At 51.5% G+C, this 17,500-nt stretch overlaps 1 protein-coding gene across 1 annotated transcript in view; it reads right to left on the bottom strand.

The window, feature by feature from the left end:
• The window catches only part of LOC109904903 (unconventional myosin-XVI-like), a 139,413-nt gene that overhangs the window by 76,599 nt on the left and 45,314 nt on the right, over nt 1–17,500 (bottom strand). Inside the window, 6 exon segments of the mRNA XM_031799765.1 lie at nt 7,373–7,578; nt 8,891–8,971; nt 10,606–10,793; nt 14,801–14,876; nt 14,976–15,176; nt 15,450–15,599. Of these exon segments, the coding sequence (XP_031655625.1) occupies nt 7,373–7,578; nt 8,891–8,971; nt 10,606–10,793; nt 14,801–14,876; nt 14,976–15,176; nt 15,450–15,599 (902 nt within the window).

The raw sequence follows: 17,500 nt of genomic DNA, 5'->3' as shown, positions 1-17,500 counted from the left end.
GAATTAGGTAAATACCTGCTAATGATCAAAATCCAGAAAAGAGCCAATAATTTCTACAACCACCTAAAAGGAAGCGATTCCCAAACCTTCCATAACAAAGCCATCACCTACAGAGAGATGAACCTGGAGAAGAGCCCCCCACCCCCTAAGCAAGCTGGTCCTAGGGCTCTGGTCACAAACACAAACACACCCCACAGATCCCCAGGACAGCAACACAATTAGACCAAACCAAATCATGAGAAAACAAGATAAATTCTAGCAAACTAGAATGCTATTTGGCCCTAAACAGAGAGTACACAGTGGCAATATACCTGACCACTGTGACTGACCCAAACTTAAGGAAAGCTTTGACTATGTACAAACTCAGTGAGCATAGCCTTGCTATTGATAAAGGCTGCCGTAGGCAGACCTGGCTCTCAAGAGAAGACATGCTTTGTGCTCACTGCCCACAAAATGAGGTGGAAACTGAGCTGCACTTCCTAACCTCCTGCCAAATCTATGACCATATTAGAGACACATATTTCCCTCAGGTTACACAGATCCAAATAATTCTAAATCCAACCAAATGTTGATAAACTCCCATATGGGTGAACTACCACAGTGTGTCGTCACAGCAGCAAGATTTGTTACCTGTTGCCACAAGAAAAGGTCAACCAGTGAAAAACAAACACCATTGTAAAAACAACCCATATTTACGTGTAATGATTACTGTACATTTTATTGTTTATTTAACTAATTTTACTATATATTTCACGTTCTTTAGCAATGACAACACATGTTTCCCATGTCAGTAAAGCCCTTGAATTGAATTGAGAGAGACATGTTGACTATATATACGAGAGGCTGTACTTCTGTCCAGGTCACGCTGACCTGAAGAAACACTCTAAGTTGGTAACTTCCACCTGAGCATTATGTGTGTAGGTGTGTGTGGGGGGTAGGGAACCCACCAAGAGTCTAATGTGTGGGGGGTGGAGAACCCACCAAGAGTCTAATGTGTGGGGGGTGGGGAACCCACCAAGAGTCTAATGTGTGGGGGGTGGAGAACCCACCTAGAGTCTAATGTGTGGGGGGTGGGGAACCCACCTAGAGTCTAATGTGTGGGGGGTGGAGAACCGACCAAGAGTCTAATGTGTGGGGGGTAGGGAACCCACCTAGAGTCTAATGTGTGGGGGGTGGGGAACCCACCAAGAGTCTAATGTGTGGGGGGTGAGGAACCCACCTAGAGTCTAATGTGTGGGGGGTGGAGAACCCACCAAGAGTCTAATGTGTGGGGGGTGGGGAACCCACCAAGAGTCTAATGTGTGGGGGGTGGAGAACCCACCAAGATTCTAATGTGTGGGGTTGGGGAACCCACCAAGAGTCTAATGTGTGGGGGGTAGGGAACCCACCAAGAGTCTAATGTGTGGGGGGTGGGGAACCCACCAAGAGTCTAATGTGTGGGGGGTGGGGAACCCACCAAGAGTCAAATGTGTGGGGGTGGGGAACCCACCAAGTGTCTAATGTATGCTGTAAAAGGACAATTAGCAAAGAGAGATGACAAGGCAGGGAGAAGACAGGTAGATGGCAAGTGAGTTGGCAGGGGAGATGGCATGGGGAAGGCAGGGAGAAGACAGGATGATGGCAAGGGAGAGTCCAGGGACAAGATAGGGAGATGGCAGGGAGAAGGCAGGGAGAAGGCAGGGAGAAGGCAGGGAGGAGGTAGGGAGATGGCAGGGAGAAGGCAGGGAGAAGGCAGGGAGAAGATAGGGAGAAGGCAGGGAGAAGGCAGGGAGAAGATAGGGAGATGGCAGGGAGAATGCAGGGAGAAGACAGGTAGATGGCAAGGGAGAGTGCAAAGAGAAGATAGGTAGATGGCAAGGGAGAGTGCATGGAGAAGGCAGGGAGAAGGCAGGGAGAAGACAGGTAGATGGCAAGGGAGAGTGCAGGGAGAAGATAGGGTGAAGGCAGTGAGAATACATGGAGAAGGCAGGTAGAGGGCAAGGGAGAGCACAGGGAGAAGGCAAGGAGAAGGCAGGTAGATGGCAAGGGAGAATGCATTGGAAAAGGCAGGGAGAAGGCAGGTAGAGGGCAAGGGAGATGGCATGGAGAAGGCAGGAAGAAGACAGGTAAATGGCAAGGGAGAGTGCAGGGAGAAGGCAGGGAGAAGACAGGTAGATGGCAAGGGAGAGTCCAGGGAGAAGGCAGGGAGAAGACAGGTAGATGGCAAGGGAGAGTGCAGGGAGAAGATAGGAAGATGTCAGGGAGAAGACATGGAGAATACATGGAGAATGCAGGTAGATGGCAAGGGAGATGGCAGGTAGATGGCAAGGGAGATGGCAGGTAGAATAAAGGGAGAAGGCAGGGAGAATACAGGGAGAAGGCAAGGAGAATACAGGGAGAAGGCAGGGAGAAGGCAGGTAGATGGCAAGGGCGCTGGCAGGGAGAATACATGGAGAAGGCAGGTAGAGGGCAAGGGAGAGCGCAGGGTGAAGGCAGGGAGATGGCAGGTAGATGGCAGGGAGAAGGCAGGGAGAATACAGGGAGTAGGCAGGGAGAAGGCAGGGAGAAAATAGGGAGAAGGCAGGGAGAAGGCAGGTAGATGGCAAGGGAGCTGGCAGGGAGACGGCAGGGAGAAGATAGGGAGATGGCAGGGAGAAGATAGGGAGAAAGCAGGGAGAAGGCAGGGAGAAGATAGGGAGAAAGCAGGGAGAAGGCAGGGAGGAGATAGGGAGATGGCAAGGGAGAGTGCAGGGAGAAGGCAGGGAGAAGACAGGTAGATGGCAAGGGAGAGTGCAGGTAGAAGGCAGGGAGAAGGCAGGGAGAAGAGAGGTAGAAGACAGATAGATGGCAAGGGAGAGTGCAGGGAGAAGATAGGGAGATGGCAGGTAGATGGCAAGGTAGATGGCAAGGGAGATGGTAAGGGAGATGGCATGGAGAAGGCACGGAGAAGACAGGTAGATGGCAAGGGAGAGATTAGGGAGAAGGCAGGGAGAAGACAGGTAGATGGCAAGGGAGAGTACAGGGAGAAGGCATGGAGAAGACAGGTAGATGGCAAGGGAGAGATTAGGGAGAAGGCAGGGAGAAGACAGGTAGATGGCAAGGGAGAGTACAGGGAGAAGGCATGGAGAAGACAGGTAGATGGCAAGGGAGAGTGCAGGGAGAAGGCAGGGAGAAGACAGGTAGATGGCAAGGGAGAGTGCAGGTAGAAGGCACGGAGAAGACAGGTAGATCGCAAGGGAGAGATTAGGGAGAAGGCAGGGAGAAGACAGGTAGATGGCAAGGGAGAGTGCAGGTAGAAGGCAGGGAGAAGACAGGTAGATGGCAAGGGAGAGCGCAGGGAGAAGGCAGGGAGATGGCAGGTAGAGGGCAAGGGAGAGCGCAGGGAGCAGGCAGGGAGAAGGCAGGTAGATGGCAAGAGAGAGCGCAGGGAGAAGGCAGGGAGAAGGCAGGGAGATTGCAGGTAGAGGGCAAGGGAGAGCGCAGGGAGAAGGCAGGGAGAAGGCAGGTAGAAGGCATGGGAGAGTGCAGGGAGAGCGCAGGGAGAAGGCAGGGAGATGGCAGGTAGAGGGCAAGGGAGAGCGCAGGGAGAAGGCAGGGAGATGGCAGGTAGAGGGCAAGGGAGAGCGCAGGGAGAAGGCAGGGAGATGGCAGGTAGAGGGCAAGGGAGAGCGCAGGGAGAAGGCAGGGAGAAGGCAGGTAGAGGGCAAGGGAGAAGGCAGGTAGAGGGCAAGGGAGATGGCATGACAACATATGTTTCCCATGTCAGTAAAACCTGTTAATTGAGTTGAGAGAGAGAGACATGTTGACTATGTATACGAGAGGCTGTCACGCTGACCTGAAGAAACACTCTAAGTTGGTAACTTCCACCTGAGCATTATGTGTGTAGGTGTGTGTGGTGGGTAGGGAACCCACCAAGAGTCTAATGTGTGGGGGGTGGGGAACCCACCAAGAGTCTAATGTGTGGGGGGTGGAGAACCCACCAAGAGTCTAATGTGTGGGGGGTGGAGAACCCACCAAGAGTCTAATGTGTGGGGGGTGGGGAACCCACCATGAGTCTAATGTGTGGGGGGTGGGGAACCCACCAAGAGTCTAATGTGTGGGGGGTGGAGAACCCACCAAGAGTCTAATGTGTGGGGGGTGGGGAACCCACCAAGAGTCTAATGTATGCTGTAAAAGGACAATTAGCAAAGAGAGATGGCAAGGGAGAATGCAGGGAGAAGGCAGGGAGAAGATAGGGAGATGGCAAGGAGAATCCAGGGAGAAGATAGGGAGATGGCAAGGAGAAGTCATGGAGAAGGCAGGGAGAAGGCAGGGAGAAGATAGGGAGGTGGCAGGGAGAAGGCAGGTAGATGGCAAGGGAGATGGCAGGGGAGATGGCATGGGGAAGGCAGGGAGAAGACAGGAAGATGGCAAGGGAGAATCCAGGGAGATGGCAAGGGAGAGTCCAGGGAGAAGATAGGAAGATGTCAGGGAGAAGACAGGGGGAATACATGGAGAAGGCAGGTAGAGGGCAAGGGAGAGCGCAGGGAGAAGGCAGGTAGATGGCAAGGGAGACGGCAGGTAGATGGCAAGGGAGATGGCATGCAGAAGGAAGGGAGAATACAGGGAGAAGGCAGGGAGAAGATAGGGAGAAGGCAGGGAGAAGATAGGGAGAAGGCAGGGAGAAGATAGGGAGATGGCAGGGAGAAGATAGGGAGATGGCAGGGAGAAGATAGGGAGATGGCAGGGAGAAAATCGGGAGAAGATAGGGAGATGGCAGGGAGAAGATAGGGAGATGGCAGGGAGAAGATAGGGAGATGGCAGGGAGAAGATAGGGAGAAGGCAGGGAGAAGGCAGGGAGAAGATAGGGAGATGGCAGGGAGAAGGCAGGGAGAAGATAGGGAGAAAGCAGTGAGAAGATAGGGAGAAGGCAGGGAGAAGATAGGGAGATGGCAGGGAGAAGATAGGGAGAAGATAGGGAGAAGGCATGGAGAAGATAGGGAGATGGCAGGGAGAAGGCAGGGAGGAGATAGGGAGATGGCAAGGGAGAGTGCAGGGAGATGGCATGGAGAAGGCAGGGAGAAGGCAGGGAGATGGCAGGTAGAGGGCAAGGGAGAGCGCAGGGAGAAGGCAGGTAGAAGGCAAGGGAGAGCGCAGGGAGAGCGCAGGGGGAGGCAGGGAGATGGCAGGTAGAGGGCAAGGGAGGGCGCAGGGAGAAGGCAGGGAGAAGGCAGGTAGAGGGCAAGGGAGAAGGCAGGTAGAGGGCAAGGGAGATGGCATGACAACATATGTTTCCCATGTCAGCAAAACCTTTGAATTGAGTTGAGAGAGAGAGACATGTTGACTATATATACGAGAGGCTGTACTTCTGTCCAGGTCACGCTGACCTGAAGAAACACTCTAAGTTGGTAACTTCCACCTGAGCATTATGTGTGTAGGTGTGTGTGGGGGATAGGGAACCCACCAAGAGTCTAATGTGTGGGGGGTGGGGAACCCACCAAGAGTCTAATGTGTGGGGGTGGAGAACCCACCTAGAGTCTAATGTGTGGGGGGTGGGGAACCCACCAAGAGTCTAATGTGTGGGGGGTAGGGAACCCACCAAGAGTCTAATGTATGCTGTAAAAGGACAATTAGCAAAGAGAGACTGCAAGGGAGAGTGCAGGGAGAAGGCAGGGAGGGTGGGGAACCCACCAAGAGTCAAATGGGTGGGGGTGGGGAACCCACCAAGAGTCTAATGTATGGGGGGTGGGGGAACCCACCAAGAGTCTAATGTGTGGGGGGGGGGGGGGACCCACCTAGAGTCTAATGTGTGGGGGGTAGGGAACCCACCAAGAGTCTAATGTGTGGGGGTGGAGAACCCACCTAGAGTCTAATGTGTGGGGGGTGGGGAACCCACCAAGAGTCTAATGTGTGGGGGGTAGGGAACCCACCTAGAGTCTAATGTGTGGGGGGTGGGGAACCCACCAAGAGTCAAATGGGTGGGGGTGGGGAACCCACCAAGAGTCTAATGTGTGGGGGGTGGGGAACCCACCTAGAGTCTAATGTGTGGGGGGTGGGGAACCCACCAAGAGTCTAATGTGTGGGGGGTGGGGAACCACCAATAGTCTAATGTGTGGGGGGTGGGGAACCCACCAAGAGTCTAATGTATGCTGTAAAAGGACAATTAGCAAAGAGAGATGGCAAGGGAGAGTGCAGGGAGAAGGCAGGGAGAAGATAGGGAGATGGCAAGGAGAAGGCAGGAAGAAGATAGGGAGATGGCAAGGAGAAGACATGGAGAAGGCAGGGAGAAGGCAGGGAGAAGGTAGGTATATGGCAGGTAGAGGGCAAGGGAGAGGACAGGGAGAAGACAGGGTATGATGCTCCCTCTGCTGCTACAGTACATCCCCCATCACACAGACCTTTACAGAGAGGACACATCCTCCCATCACACAGACCTTTACAGAGAGGACACATCCCCCATCACACAGACCTCTATAGAGAGGACACATCCTCCCATCACACAGACCTTTACAGAGAGGACACATCCTCCCATCACACAGACCTTTACAGAGACGACACATCCCCCATCACACTGACCTCTACAGAGAGGACACATCCTCCCATCACACAGACCTTTACAGAGAGGACACATCCTCCCATCACACAGACCTTTACAGAGAGAACACATCCTCCCATCACACAGACCTCTATAGAGAGGACACATCCCCCATCACACTGACCTCTAGAGAGAGGACACATCCTCCCATCACACAGACCTTTACAGAGAGGACACATCCTCCCATCACACAGACCTCTATAGAGAGGACACATCCCACATCACACAGACATTTACATAGACGACACATCCTCCCATCACACAGACCTTTACAGAGAGGACACATCCTCCCATCACACTGACCTCTACAGAGAGGACACATCCTCCCATCACACAGACCTCTACAGAGAGGACACATCCTCCCATCACACAGACCTTTACAGAGAGGACACATCCTCCCATCACACAGACCTCTATAGAGAGGACACATCCCCCATCACACTGACCTCTACAGAGAGGACACATACTCCCATCACACAGACCTCCATCACACAGTGACCCACCACACTCACAGGCCTGGTTCCATTTCAGCCCATAGCCCATTCACCTAGCCTCTACCTCTTCAGTCTTCACAAATCTGAAAAGATTGGATAAGTGGGAGAAGCTTCTCAAACCTAATTGAAAGTCAAGATTGAGCCATCCACATCCTTTTACACCGTTTGGATTCCTTCAGATCTACAAACTATGGGGAAAGGGCTGTCGGGGCTGAAACGGAACCTGACAATAGAGGCCAATACAAATCCATTATGAATCAGTGCCATGTCTGTCCTCCCTTTTCAAGTTCTACAGGAGCAGCAGGCACGGTATGGTGGTACCTACCTGGTGAGGAAGCTGTGGAAGGGCAGGCGTACAGGGTAGCCATAGCGGATCATCCGGACCATCTCCAGCACCCCGACGTACTGCAGCTGGGTAGACACGTGGCAACTGTCAAAGCTGTCCGCCATGTCACTGCTGTTGGGACGTACACACTCCACAAAGTGAGGGGTGCACGCCTGTAGCTTACTGACCACCTCTGACAGAGAGTTCTGAAAGGGGGAGGGGGGGATATTGTTTCATGTTGAAGTTCATGTTCCTATTTGCACATGGAAATGGAGTTGAACCTTTTCCTCAGTCCTAGACCTTATCAGTTTCAAACATGTGAAAGCAATGGCATTGGTATCAGCTTCAATATGGATAGTTCCTCAACCTGGAAGAGTTCCTCAACCTGGAAGAGTTCCTCACCCATTTGATGCCATACTGTATAGTCTATAGAGATCTGTAGGCCTGGCAAGTACTGTGTCTACATTAGAGCTCTTAGGACTGAACTGAACACATAACTTCTCCACACAGAGGAAGGTGTGTGTGTGTGTGTGTGTGAAGGGGGGGGGGGGGGGGGGGGGGGGGGGGGGGCGGTGTGTGTCATGGTCGGGGTTCCCTTGGTGTGGTCAGCGGTCGCCAAGACAACAGTGAGTGAGGAGTGATGTCATGGCGTATGTGTGTGATGAAGTAGTCTGATTGCTTAGGGTGTGTTGCCTCTGTAGGGACCAGCAACACAAAGGCCTCTTTACCCTGACTAAGGCTGGGTGAGTGTGTTTCTCAGACACTAAATACACCGGCGCCACTCAAACACATTTCTGTTTCTTACCACTCCTTAATTACATCGCTCTGTACTGTACGTGTGTACTGCTAGCCATAACGTCAGACGCACGCACGCACACATGCACGCACGCACGCTCACACACGCTCACACACACACAGATCCCGTTGTTCATTGTTCATTCATACATTCAGAGGGCTTTATGCTTGACTGGGTACAGCGTGATTCTTCATCCCACACTCTCATTCTCTCATCTCTCTCTCTTTTCCCCTCCCTCTCTCCCTCTCTCCCTCTCTCCCTCTCTCCCTCTCCCCCTTTCCTTCTCTCCTCTCTCTCTCCTTCTCTCCTCTCTCCCCCTCTCCCTCTCTCCCTCTCTCCCTCTCTCCCTCTCCCCCTCTCCTTCTCTCCTCTCTCTCTCCTTCTCTCCATTCACTGTTAGACCACAGTTCTGGTCTGCTGGCACCACGCTGCTCTCATTCAAGGGATCCATCTAAATGAATGTTGTTTCACATGGATCAACTACAGATTACTACCACATTTTATAGACGTCTTTTGTCATTTGTTGTGGTTGAGAGATCAGGGGTCACATCCAAAATGGCCCCCTATTCCCTATACCTTTGACCAGAGGAAAGCACTCTATGCAGACAGGGTCATGGTCAGCTAGAGAGGTAGAATGACATTGTTTAGGTTGAGGTGAGTGTATCCCTACTGGAGAAAGTGTTTGCGTTATGGTTGAGGTTTGGTCCAGTGCTACTGCTTACCCTCAGCTGCACAGCGACCGTAACTGGACCACACCTCTCCAGCCTCTGCAGGAAAGAGGTCGCTCCCTTCTTCTTCAAGAGCTGAGAGAGAGAAAGAGGTGAAGGGGAAGAGAGAGAGAGAGAGAGAGAGAGAGAGAGAGAGAGAGAGAGAGAGTAGAAGTGGAAGAGAGAGAGAGAGAGAGAGAGAGAGTAGAAGTGGAAGAGAGAGAGAGAGAGAGAGAGAGAGAGAGAGAGAGAAAGGGAGAGAGAGAGAGAGGGAGAGAGCAAGAGCAAGAGCGAGAGAGAGAGAGAGAGAGAGAGAGAGAGAGAGAGAGAGAGAGAGAGAGAGAGAGAGAGAGAGGGAGAGAGAGAAGAAGAATAATATGACATTTGTAATGTCTTTATTGTTTTGAAACTTCTGTTTGTGTAATGTTTACTGTTAATTTGTATTGTTTATTTCACTTTATATATTACATATATTTATATATCTACCTCACTTGCTTTGGCAATGTTAACACATGTTTCCCATGCCAATAATGCCCCTTGAATTGAATTGAATTGAGAGAGAGAGAAGGAGAGAGAGATATCTAGGAGAGGTTCTGAAGTCCTCCTGTGGGAAGTTTTCTGGCATCATTGTAAGAACAGGATATTTTCTAACAGAGGGGTGATTGGTTTGTGTACCCTTAAAACGCCATGACAAAATGGATATGGTACTCTCTTACCACATATTTTTGTGTGTGTATGGTGTGTGTGTGTGTGTGTGTTTCAAAGCACACAATCCCTGCTTTTCCATCGATCCTCTGCTCCCGCCTGCTACTTACCCCCAGGTTCCAACAGAGTGTGTCAAAGACATGGACATATCCTGCTTTCAACATTGGCCATCCCCAACTCCCCTAACCACCAATCACCATAAAGGGGATGCACAATTTTGAGTTTTTTGATGAGTGACGGTTTTAGCTGTTTGTAATTTCTATTGACCATGAAGTCAAAATACATCACGCTGACTAGCACACCAAGCAGTGAACCGACACACTGATTAGCGGTACTTTACTGAGGTCTTATTGATTTGACCAGGAAAAGTTCCATTGATGAGTAGTAAATAAATACCTGAGTGGCTGTTTGGAGAGATGGGGGGGGGAGGTATGACTCATGAGTCATTAGGACTTGTCTACTGCACCTTATCAGAACAGATGTCTATGTATGATATGTCATATCGTAAATGGGTATGTCACTTAGTCCTCCATACCATGGGAGGGTATGCGGTATGCTATGCTACACACTACATGTCATATGGTATAGTAACCATTGTCTAGTACCATGGGAGGGTATGCGGTATGCTATGCTACACGCTACATGTCATATGGTATAGTAACCATTGTCTAGTACCATGGGAGGGTATGCGGTATGCTATGCTACACGCTACATGTCATATGGTATAGTAACCATTGTCTAGTACCACGGAAGGGTATGCGGTATGCTATGCTACACACTACATGTCATATGGTATAGTAACCATTGTCTAGTACCATGGGAGGGTATGCGGTATGCTATGCTACACACTACATGTCATATGGTATAGTAACCATTGTCTAGTACCATGGGAGGGTATGCGGTATGCTATGCTACACACTACATGTCATATGGTATAGTAACCATTGTCTAGTACCATGGGAGGGTATGCGGTATGCTATGCTACACGCTACATGTCATATGGTATAGTAAACATTGTCTAGTACCTTGGTGAGGTCCAGGTACCTCCGGGGCTCGTGGCCTGCGGGGGAGAAGCTGGAGGGGGATGACATCCTGTGAAGGAGCAGGGCTGCTTTGGTCCCTCTCAGAGCCATTCTGGCCTGGCCCGGTACCAGAGACCCAGTCTGGGTCAGCTTGGACTTGAACAACTGCTGCACCAACACACTCTCACTGGCTGTTAGGGGATCACACAGAGAGAGAGGGGATGGGAAGGGAAGGGAAGGGAAGGGGAGGGGAGGGGAGGGGAGGGGAGGGGAGGGGAGGGGAGGGGAGGTGAGGGGAGGGGAGGGGAGGGGAAGAGGGAAGAGGGAAAGAGGGAAAGAGGGAGGAAGAAAATCGGAGGGAGAGGATTGGAGGAGAGGAGCAGTGGGAGCAGGATAGGAGAAAGGAAGCAGACCGGAGACATGAGGAGATTAAAAGGAGATGGATGATTGGAAGAAAGGAGGAGTGAGAGGGAGGGATTGGAGAAACATAATAGGCATGTAAACAATCATCTCCATAAGAGAGTAGGCTGAGCATGCTGCCACAGAACACATGGAGCAGCCCTCAACAACAAAGAGCTCTGTGAGACAAGCATGTGTGTGTGGGAGAGAGAGAGAGAAATCTTGAAAGGAATTTCCTAGCCTGGTTGTAGGGTGTAATGACTGTGGCTTCCCAAGGTAATTGTCTATTAATTTATGCAATCATCACCAACACCACCACCTGACTACAGAGGTCCACAGACCACTCTCCATAACCCCCAGCACCGCTGTCTCATTTCACCTTTACCCTTTGACATTTATGTGTGTGTACATTCAGCAAAATATGCACAAAGGAACAAAAGAGACAGGGAGAGGAGACGGACATAGACAGGGAAAGAGACAGGGAGATAGACAGGGAGAAGGACAGGGAGAGGAGACAGGGAGAGGAGACAGAGAGAAGGACAGGGAGAGGAGACAGGGAGAGGAGACAGAGAGAAGGACAGGGAGAGGAGACAGGGAGATAGACAGGGAGAGGAGACAGGGAGAGGAGACAGAGGTGAGACAGGGAGAGAGAGACAGGGAGAGGATACAAGGAGAGAGACAGGGAGAGGAGACAGGAGAGAGACAGGGAGAGGAGACAGGGAGAGAGACAGGGAGAGGAGACAGGGAGAGAGACAGGGAGAGGAGACAAGGAGAGAGATAGGGAGAGGAGACAGGAAGAGGAGACAGGGAGAGAGAGACAGGGAGAGGAGACAAGGAGAGAGACAGGGAGAGGAGACAGGGAGAGGAGACAAGGAGAGAGAGACAGGGAGAGGAGACAGGGAAAGAGACAGGGAGAGGAGACAGGGAGAGAGACAGGGAGAGGAGACAAGGAGAGAGACAGGGAGAGGAGACAGGGAGAGGAGACAGGGAGAGAGACAGGGAGAGGAGACAGGGAGAGGAGACAGGGAGAGGAGACAAGGAGAGAGACAGGAGAGAGACAGGAGAAGACAGGGAAAGAGACAGGGAAGAGGAGACAGGGAGGAGACAAGGAGAGAGACAGGGGAGAGGAGACAGGAAGAGGAGACAGGGAGAGGAGACAATGAGAGAGACAGGGAGAGGAGACAGGGAGAGAGACAAGGAGAGAGACAGGGAGAGGAGACAGGGAAAGAGACAAGGGAGAGGAGACAGGGAGAGAAACAGGGAGAGGAGACAAGGAGAGAGACAGGGAGAGGAGACAGGGAGAGAGACAGGGAGAGGAGACAAGGAGAGAGACCAGGGAGAGGAGACAGGGAGAGGAGACAAGGAGAGAGACAGGGAGAGGAGACAGGGAAAGAGACAGGGAGAGGAGACAGGGAGAGAGACAGGGAGAGGAGACAAGGAGAGAGACAGGGAGAGGAGACAAGGAGAGAGACAGGGAGACAGGGAAAGAGACAGGGAGAGGAGACAGGGAGAGAAACAGGGAGAGGAGACAAGGAGAGAGACAGGGAGAGGAGACAGGGAGAGGAGACAGGGAGAGGAGACAAGGAGAGAGACAGGGAGAGGAGACAGGGAGGAGGAGGAGACAGGGAGAGGAGACAAGGAGAGAGACAGGGAGAGGAGACAAGGAGAGAGACAGGGAGAGGAGACAGGGAAAGAGACAGGGAGAGGAGACAGGGAGAGAAACAGGGAGAGGAGACAGGGAGAGGAGACAGGGAGAGGAGACAAGGAGAGAGACAGGGAGAGGAGACAGGGAAAGAGACAGGGAGAGGAGACAGGGAGAGGAGACAAGGAGAGAGACAGGGAGAGGAGACAGGAAGAGGAGACAGGGAGAGAGAGACAGGGAGAGGAGACAAGGAGAGAGACAGGGAGAGGAGACAGGGAGAGGAGACAAGGAGAGAGACAGGGAGAGGAGACAGGGAAAGAGACAGGGAGAGGAGACAGGGAGAGAAACAGGGAGAGGAGACAAGGAGAGAGACAGGGAGAGGAGACAGGGAGAGGAGACAGGGAGAGGAGACAAGGAGAGAGACAGGAGAGGAGACAGGAGAGAGACAGGGAGAGGAGACAGGGAGAGAGACAGGGAGAGGAGACAGGGAGAGGAGACAGGGAGAGGAGACAAGGAGAGAGACAGGGAGAGGAGACAGGGAAAGAGACAGGGAGAGGAGACAGGGAGAGGAGACAGGGAGAGAGACAGGGAGAGGAGACAGGGAGAGGAGACAGGGAGAGGAGACAGGGAGAGGAGACAGAGAGGTGAGACAGGGAGAGAGAGACAGGGAGAGGATACAAGGAGAGAGACAGGGAGAGAGAGACAGGGAGAGGAGACAAGGAGAGAGACAGGGAGAGGAGACAGGGAGAGGAGACAGGGAGAGGAGACAAGGAGAGAGACAGGGATAGGAGACAGGGAAAGAGACAGGGAGAGGAGACAGGGAGAGAGACAGGGAGAGGAGACAAGGAGAGAGACAGGGAGAGGAGACAGGGAGAGGAGACAGGGAGAGGAGACAAGGAGAGAGACAGGGAGAGGAGACAGGGAGAGGAGACAGGGAGAGAGACAGGGAGAGGAGACAGGGAGAGGAGACAGGGAGAGGAGACAAGGAGAGAGACAGGGAGAGGAGACAGGGAAAGAGACAGGGAGAGGAGACAGGGAGAGGAGACAGGAGAGAGACAGGGAGAGGAGACAGGGAGAGGAGACAGGGAGAGGAGACAGGGAGAGGAGACAGAGAGGTGAGACAGGGAGAGAGAGACAGGGAGAGGATACAAGGAGAGAGACAGGGAGAGGAGACAGGGAGAGAGACAAGGAGAGGAGACAGGGAGAGAGACAGGGAGAGGAGACAAGGAGAGAGACAGGGAGAGGAGACAGGGAGAGGAGACAGGGAGAGAGAGACAGGGAGAGGAGACAAGGAGAGAGACAGGGACAGGAGACAGGGAGAGGAGACAGGGAGAGGAGACAAGGAGAGAGACAGGGAGAGGAGACAGGGAAAGAGACAGGGAGAGGAGACAGGGAGAGAGACAGGGAGAGGAGACAAGGAGAGAGACAGGGAGAGGAGAGAGAGGAGACAGGGAGAGAGACAGGGAGAGGAGACAGGGAAAGAGACAGGGAGAGGAGACAGGGAGAGAGACAGGGAGAGGAGACAAGGAGAGAGACAGGGAGAGGAGACAGGGAGAGGAGACAGGGAGAGGAGACAAGGAGAGAGACAGGGAGAGGAGACAGGGAGAGGAGACAGGGAGAGAGACAGGGAGAGGAGACAGGGAGAGGAGACAGGGAGAGAGACAGGGAGAGGAGACAGGGAGAGGAGACAGGGTGAGGAGACAGGGAGAGAGACAGGGAAACGTACAAAAGCCATCTCAGAAGCCTTTGATTAGGCTCATTATTTAAATGTCAGCCAACCACAGTAATCAGCCTGAGACAGTAAACTTGCTGGTCCTGGCTCTGACACAATGCTTGCCTGTCCTACTCCACTCTGCTCACAAAAACACCAGTACACACCTGACCATGCTCAATATATTATATACACATTACTGCTGCTATCAACACACACACCATTCATTAATAGACATCTTGATTCTGGATCAGTGTGAGTGTGCTGGATGGGGCTGTGTGTGTGTGTGTGTGTGTGTGTGTGTGTGTGTGTGTGTGTCTGTGTGTGTGTGTGTGTCTCTGTGTGTGTGTGTGTCTCTGTGTGTGTGTGTCTCTGTGTGTGTGTGTGTGTGTGTGTGTCTGTGTGTCTGTGTGTGTGTGTGTGTGTGTATTTGAACTGATACCTACACTTCAGAACAAGAAGCAGGTTCTGGGGGAGGGAGTCCTTGTTCTTCACCAGTGTTCCTGTGAGGTCATAGGCCATCTACCAATCAGAGAACAGACAGGCAGTTACATGACAGATATACACACACAACATAGGTCATGTGAGTGTGAGTGTGTGTGTGCGTGAAGGCCCACTCACTTGGCCTGTGTAGTGTTTCACAGTGAAGGCAGGACCCTGGTCTATGGGCGGGGGGTTGCCATTGCCGTCCTTGGTTGTCAAGGAGATACCATGTGTGGGTGTGTTGTCGAGGTGTGACTGCAGTCTCTTGTAGAGGGTCTGTTCTGTAGGTCTCAGCGACTGGCTCTCCTCATCCATCACAGACAGCAGACCCTGAGGCTTCTGGGAAGATGGAGGACAGTGGTCACAGAACCACACATGGGAGAGAATAGTAACACACAGCTCCTAAATGTTTAATGATAGCATTTGAGGTGGTGTAATATGATCCTAGATCTCTGTAGTTGAGGGCAACTTTGACCTCAAAATCTATTTACACACACTCAAAACCAATATAAACTCCGAAGCCTTTTCAGGAATGAGAAATGTCTTGATGTTAAAGGGGTAATCCCAGTTCTTAAAGGGGTGGTGTGGCACGGCAGGGGCCAAAAATATTACCAGGAAGAAGTCTAGAACAGCAGGTTGGTTGCTGGGTGACCGGAGCGTCTCCATGGCGATGGCCTCCTGTAGACACTCGGCCTGCTCCTGATGGAACAGCACCTCTGAGACGTACAGCCTCACACGCTCGTTGGTCATGTTCACACACAGCTGGGAACACACACACACAGACAAGTTAACACGGAAGTAAATGGTGCATTTCTAAACTGACTGAATGTGAAATGTAATGGACCCCAACGTCATGAAAAATCTTTACAGAAACAACCCAGGCTGGGTGCACACTAATATAGGTTCGTCACGACTTCCCCAAAGCACACCACTGCAATCTGGAGACCTTATACCAGAGGACTGTATGACCTCATCCTGACCCCATCCTAACCCTGCAGTCAGCACAGACAGAAAGTACATCGTCCAATCGGCAGCTTCTTCTCTGAGGGTGTTAGGCTGTGGGTGGCTGTCGGTGAGATATGTCACATATATGATGTAGTGTACAGTGAGATTACCAAACATTAGGAACACCATTTAGTTGCACCCCCCCATTGTTGATACACACAGGAAACTGTTGAGCGTTAAAAACCCAGCAGCGTTGCAGTTCTTAACACAAACCTGTGCGCCTGGCACCTACTACCATACCCTGTTCAATGGCATTTAAATATTTAGTCTTGCCCATTCACCCTCTGAACGGCACACACACACAATCCATATCTCAATTGTCTCAAAGCTTAAAAATCCTTCTTTAACCTGTCTCCTCCCCTTCATCTTTAACCTGTCTCCTCCCCTTCATCTTTAACCTGTCTCCTCCCCTTCATCTTTAACCTGTCTCCTCCCCTTCATCTTTAACCTGTCTCCTCCCCTTCATCTTTAACCTGTCTCCTCCCCTTCATCTTTAACCTGTCTCCTCCCCTTCATCTTTAACCTTTCTCCTCCCCTTCATCTTTAACCTGTCTCCTCCCCTTCATCTTTAACCTGTCTCCTCCCCTTCATCTTTAACCTGTCTCCTCCCCTTCATCTTTAACCTGTCTCCTCCCCTTCATCTTTAACCTGTCTCCTCCCCTTCATCTTTAACCTGTCTCCTCCCCTTCATCTACTCTGACTGAAGTGGATTTAACAAGTGACATCAATAAGGGATCATAGCTTTCACCTGGATTCACCTGGTCAGTCTGTCATGGAAAGCGCAGGTGTTCTTAATGTTTTGTACACTCAGTGTTGATTGTGGATTACAGGAAAAGGAGAACCGAGCTCACCCCCATTCTCGTCAACGGGACTGTACTGGAGCAGATTAACTGACTCTCTTGGTCCAAACACACCAAGAGAGTCATGAAGAGGGAACGACAAAACCTATCCTCCTCAGGAGACTGAAAAGACATGGGTCCTCAGATCCTCAAAAAGTTATACAGCTGCACCATCGAGAGCATCCTGACCGGTTGCACCACTGCCTGGTATGGCCACTGCTCGGCCTCCGATAGCGAGGCACTACAGAGAGTAGTGCGTACAGCCCAGTACGTCACTGGGGCCAAGCTTATTGCCATCCAGGACCTCTATACCAGTCGGTGTCAGAGGAAGACCCTAAAAATGGTCAAAGACTCCAGCCACTCTAGTTGTAGACGGTTCTCTCTGCTACCGCACGGCAAGCGGTACCGGGGCACCAAGTCTAGGTCCAAGAGGCTCCTAAATAGCTTCTACCCCCAAGCCATAAGACTCCTGAACATCTAGTCAAATGCCTACCCAGACTATTTGCATTGCCAACCCCCCACCCACCCTCTTTTACTCTGCTGCGACTCTGTTATTATCTATAGATAGTCACTTTAATAACTACCTACATGTACATATTACCTAGACTAACCGGTGCCCCCGCACATAGACTCGTTACCAGTACCCCCTGTATATAGCCTCGCTATTGTTAGTTTACTGCTGCTCTTTAATTATTTGTTACTTTTATTTCTTATTCTTATTTTTTGGGGTATTTAAAGAATATATATTTTTAAATGCATTGTTGGTTAAGGCCTTGTAAGTAAGCATTTCACTGTAAGGTCTACCTGTTGGTTAAGGCC

This window comes from Oncorhynchus kisutch, linkage group LG2 (genome assembly GCF_002021735.2).
Source record: "Oncorhynchus kisutch isolate 150728-3 linkage group LG2, Okis_V2, whole genome shotgun sequence".
Taxonomy (NCBI): Eukaryota; Metazoa; Chordata; class Actinopteri; order Salmoniformes; family Salmonidae; genus Oncorhynchus; species Oncorhynchus kisutch.
This window is presented reverse-complemented; position numbering and strand designations above follow the sequence as displayed.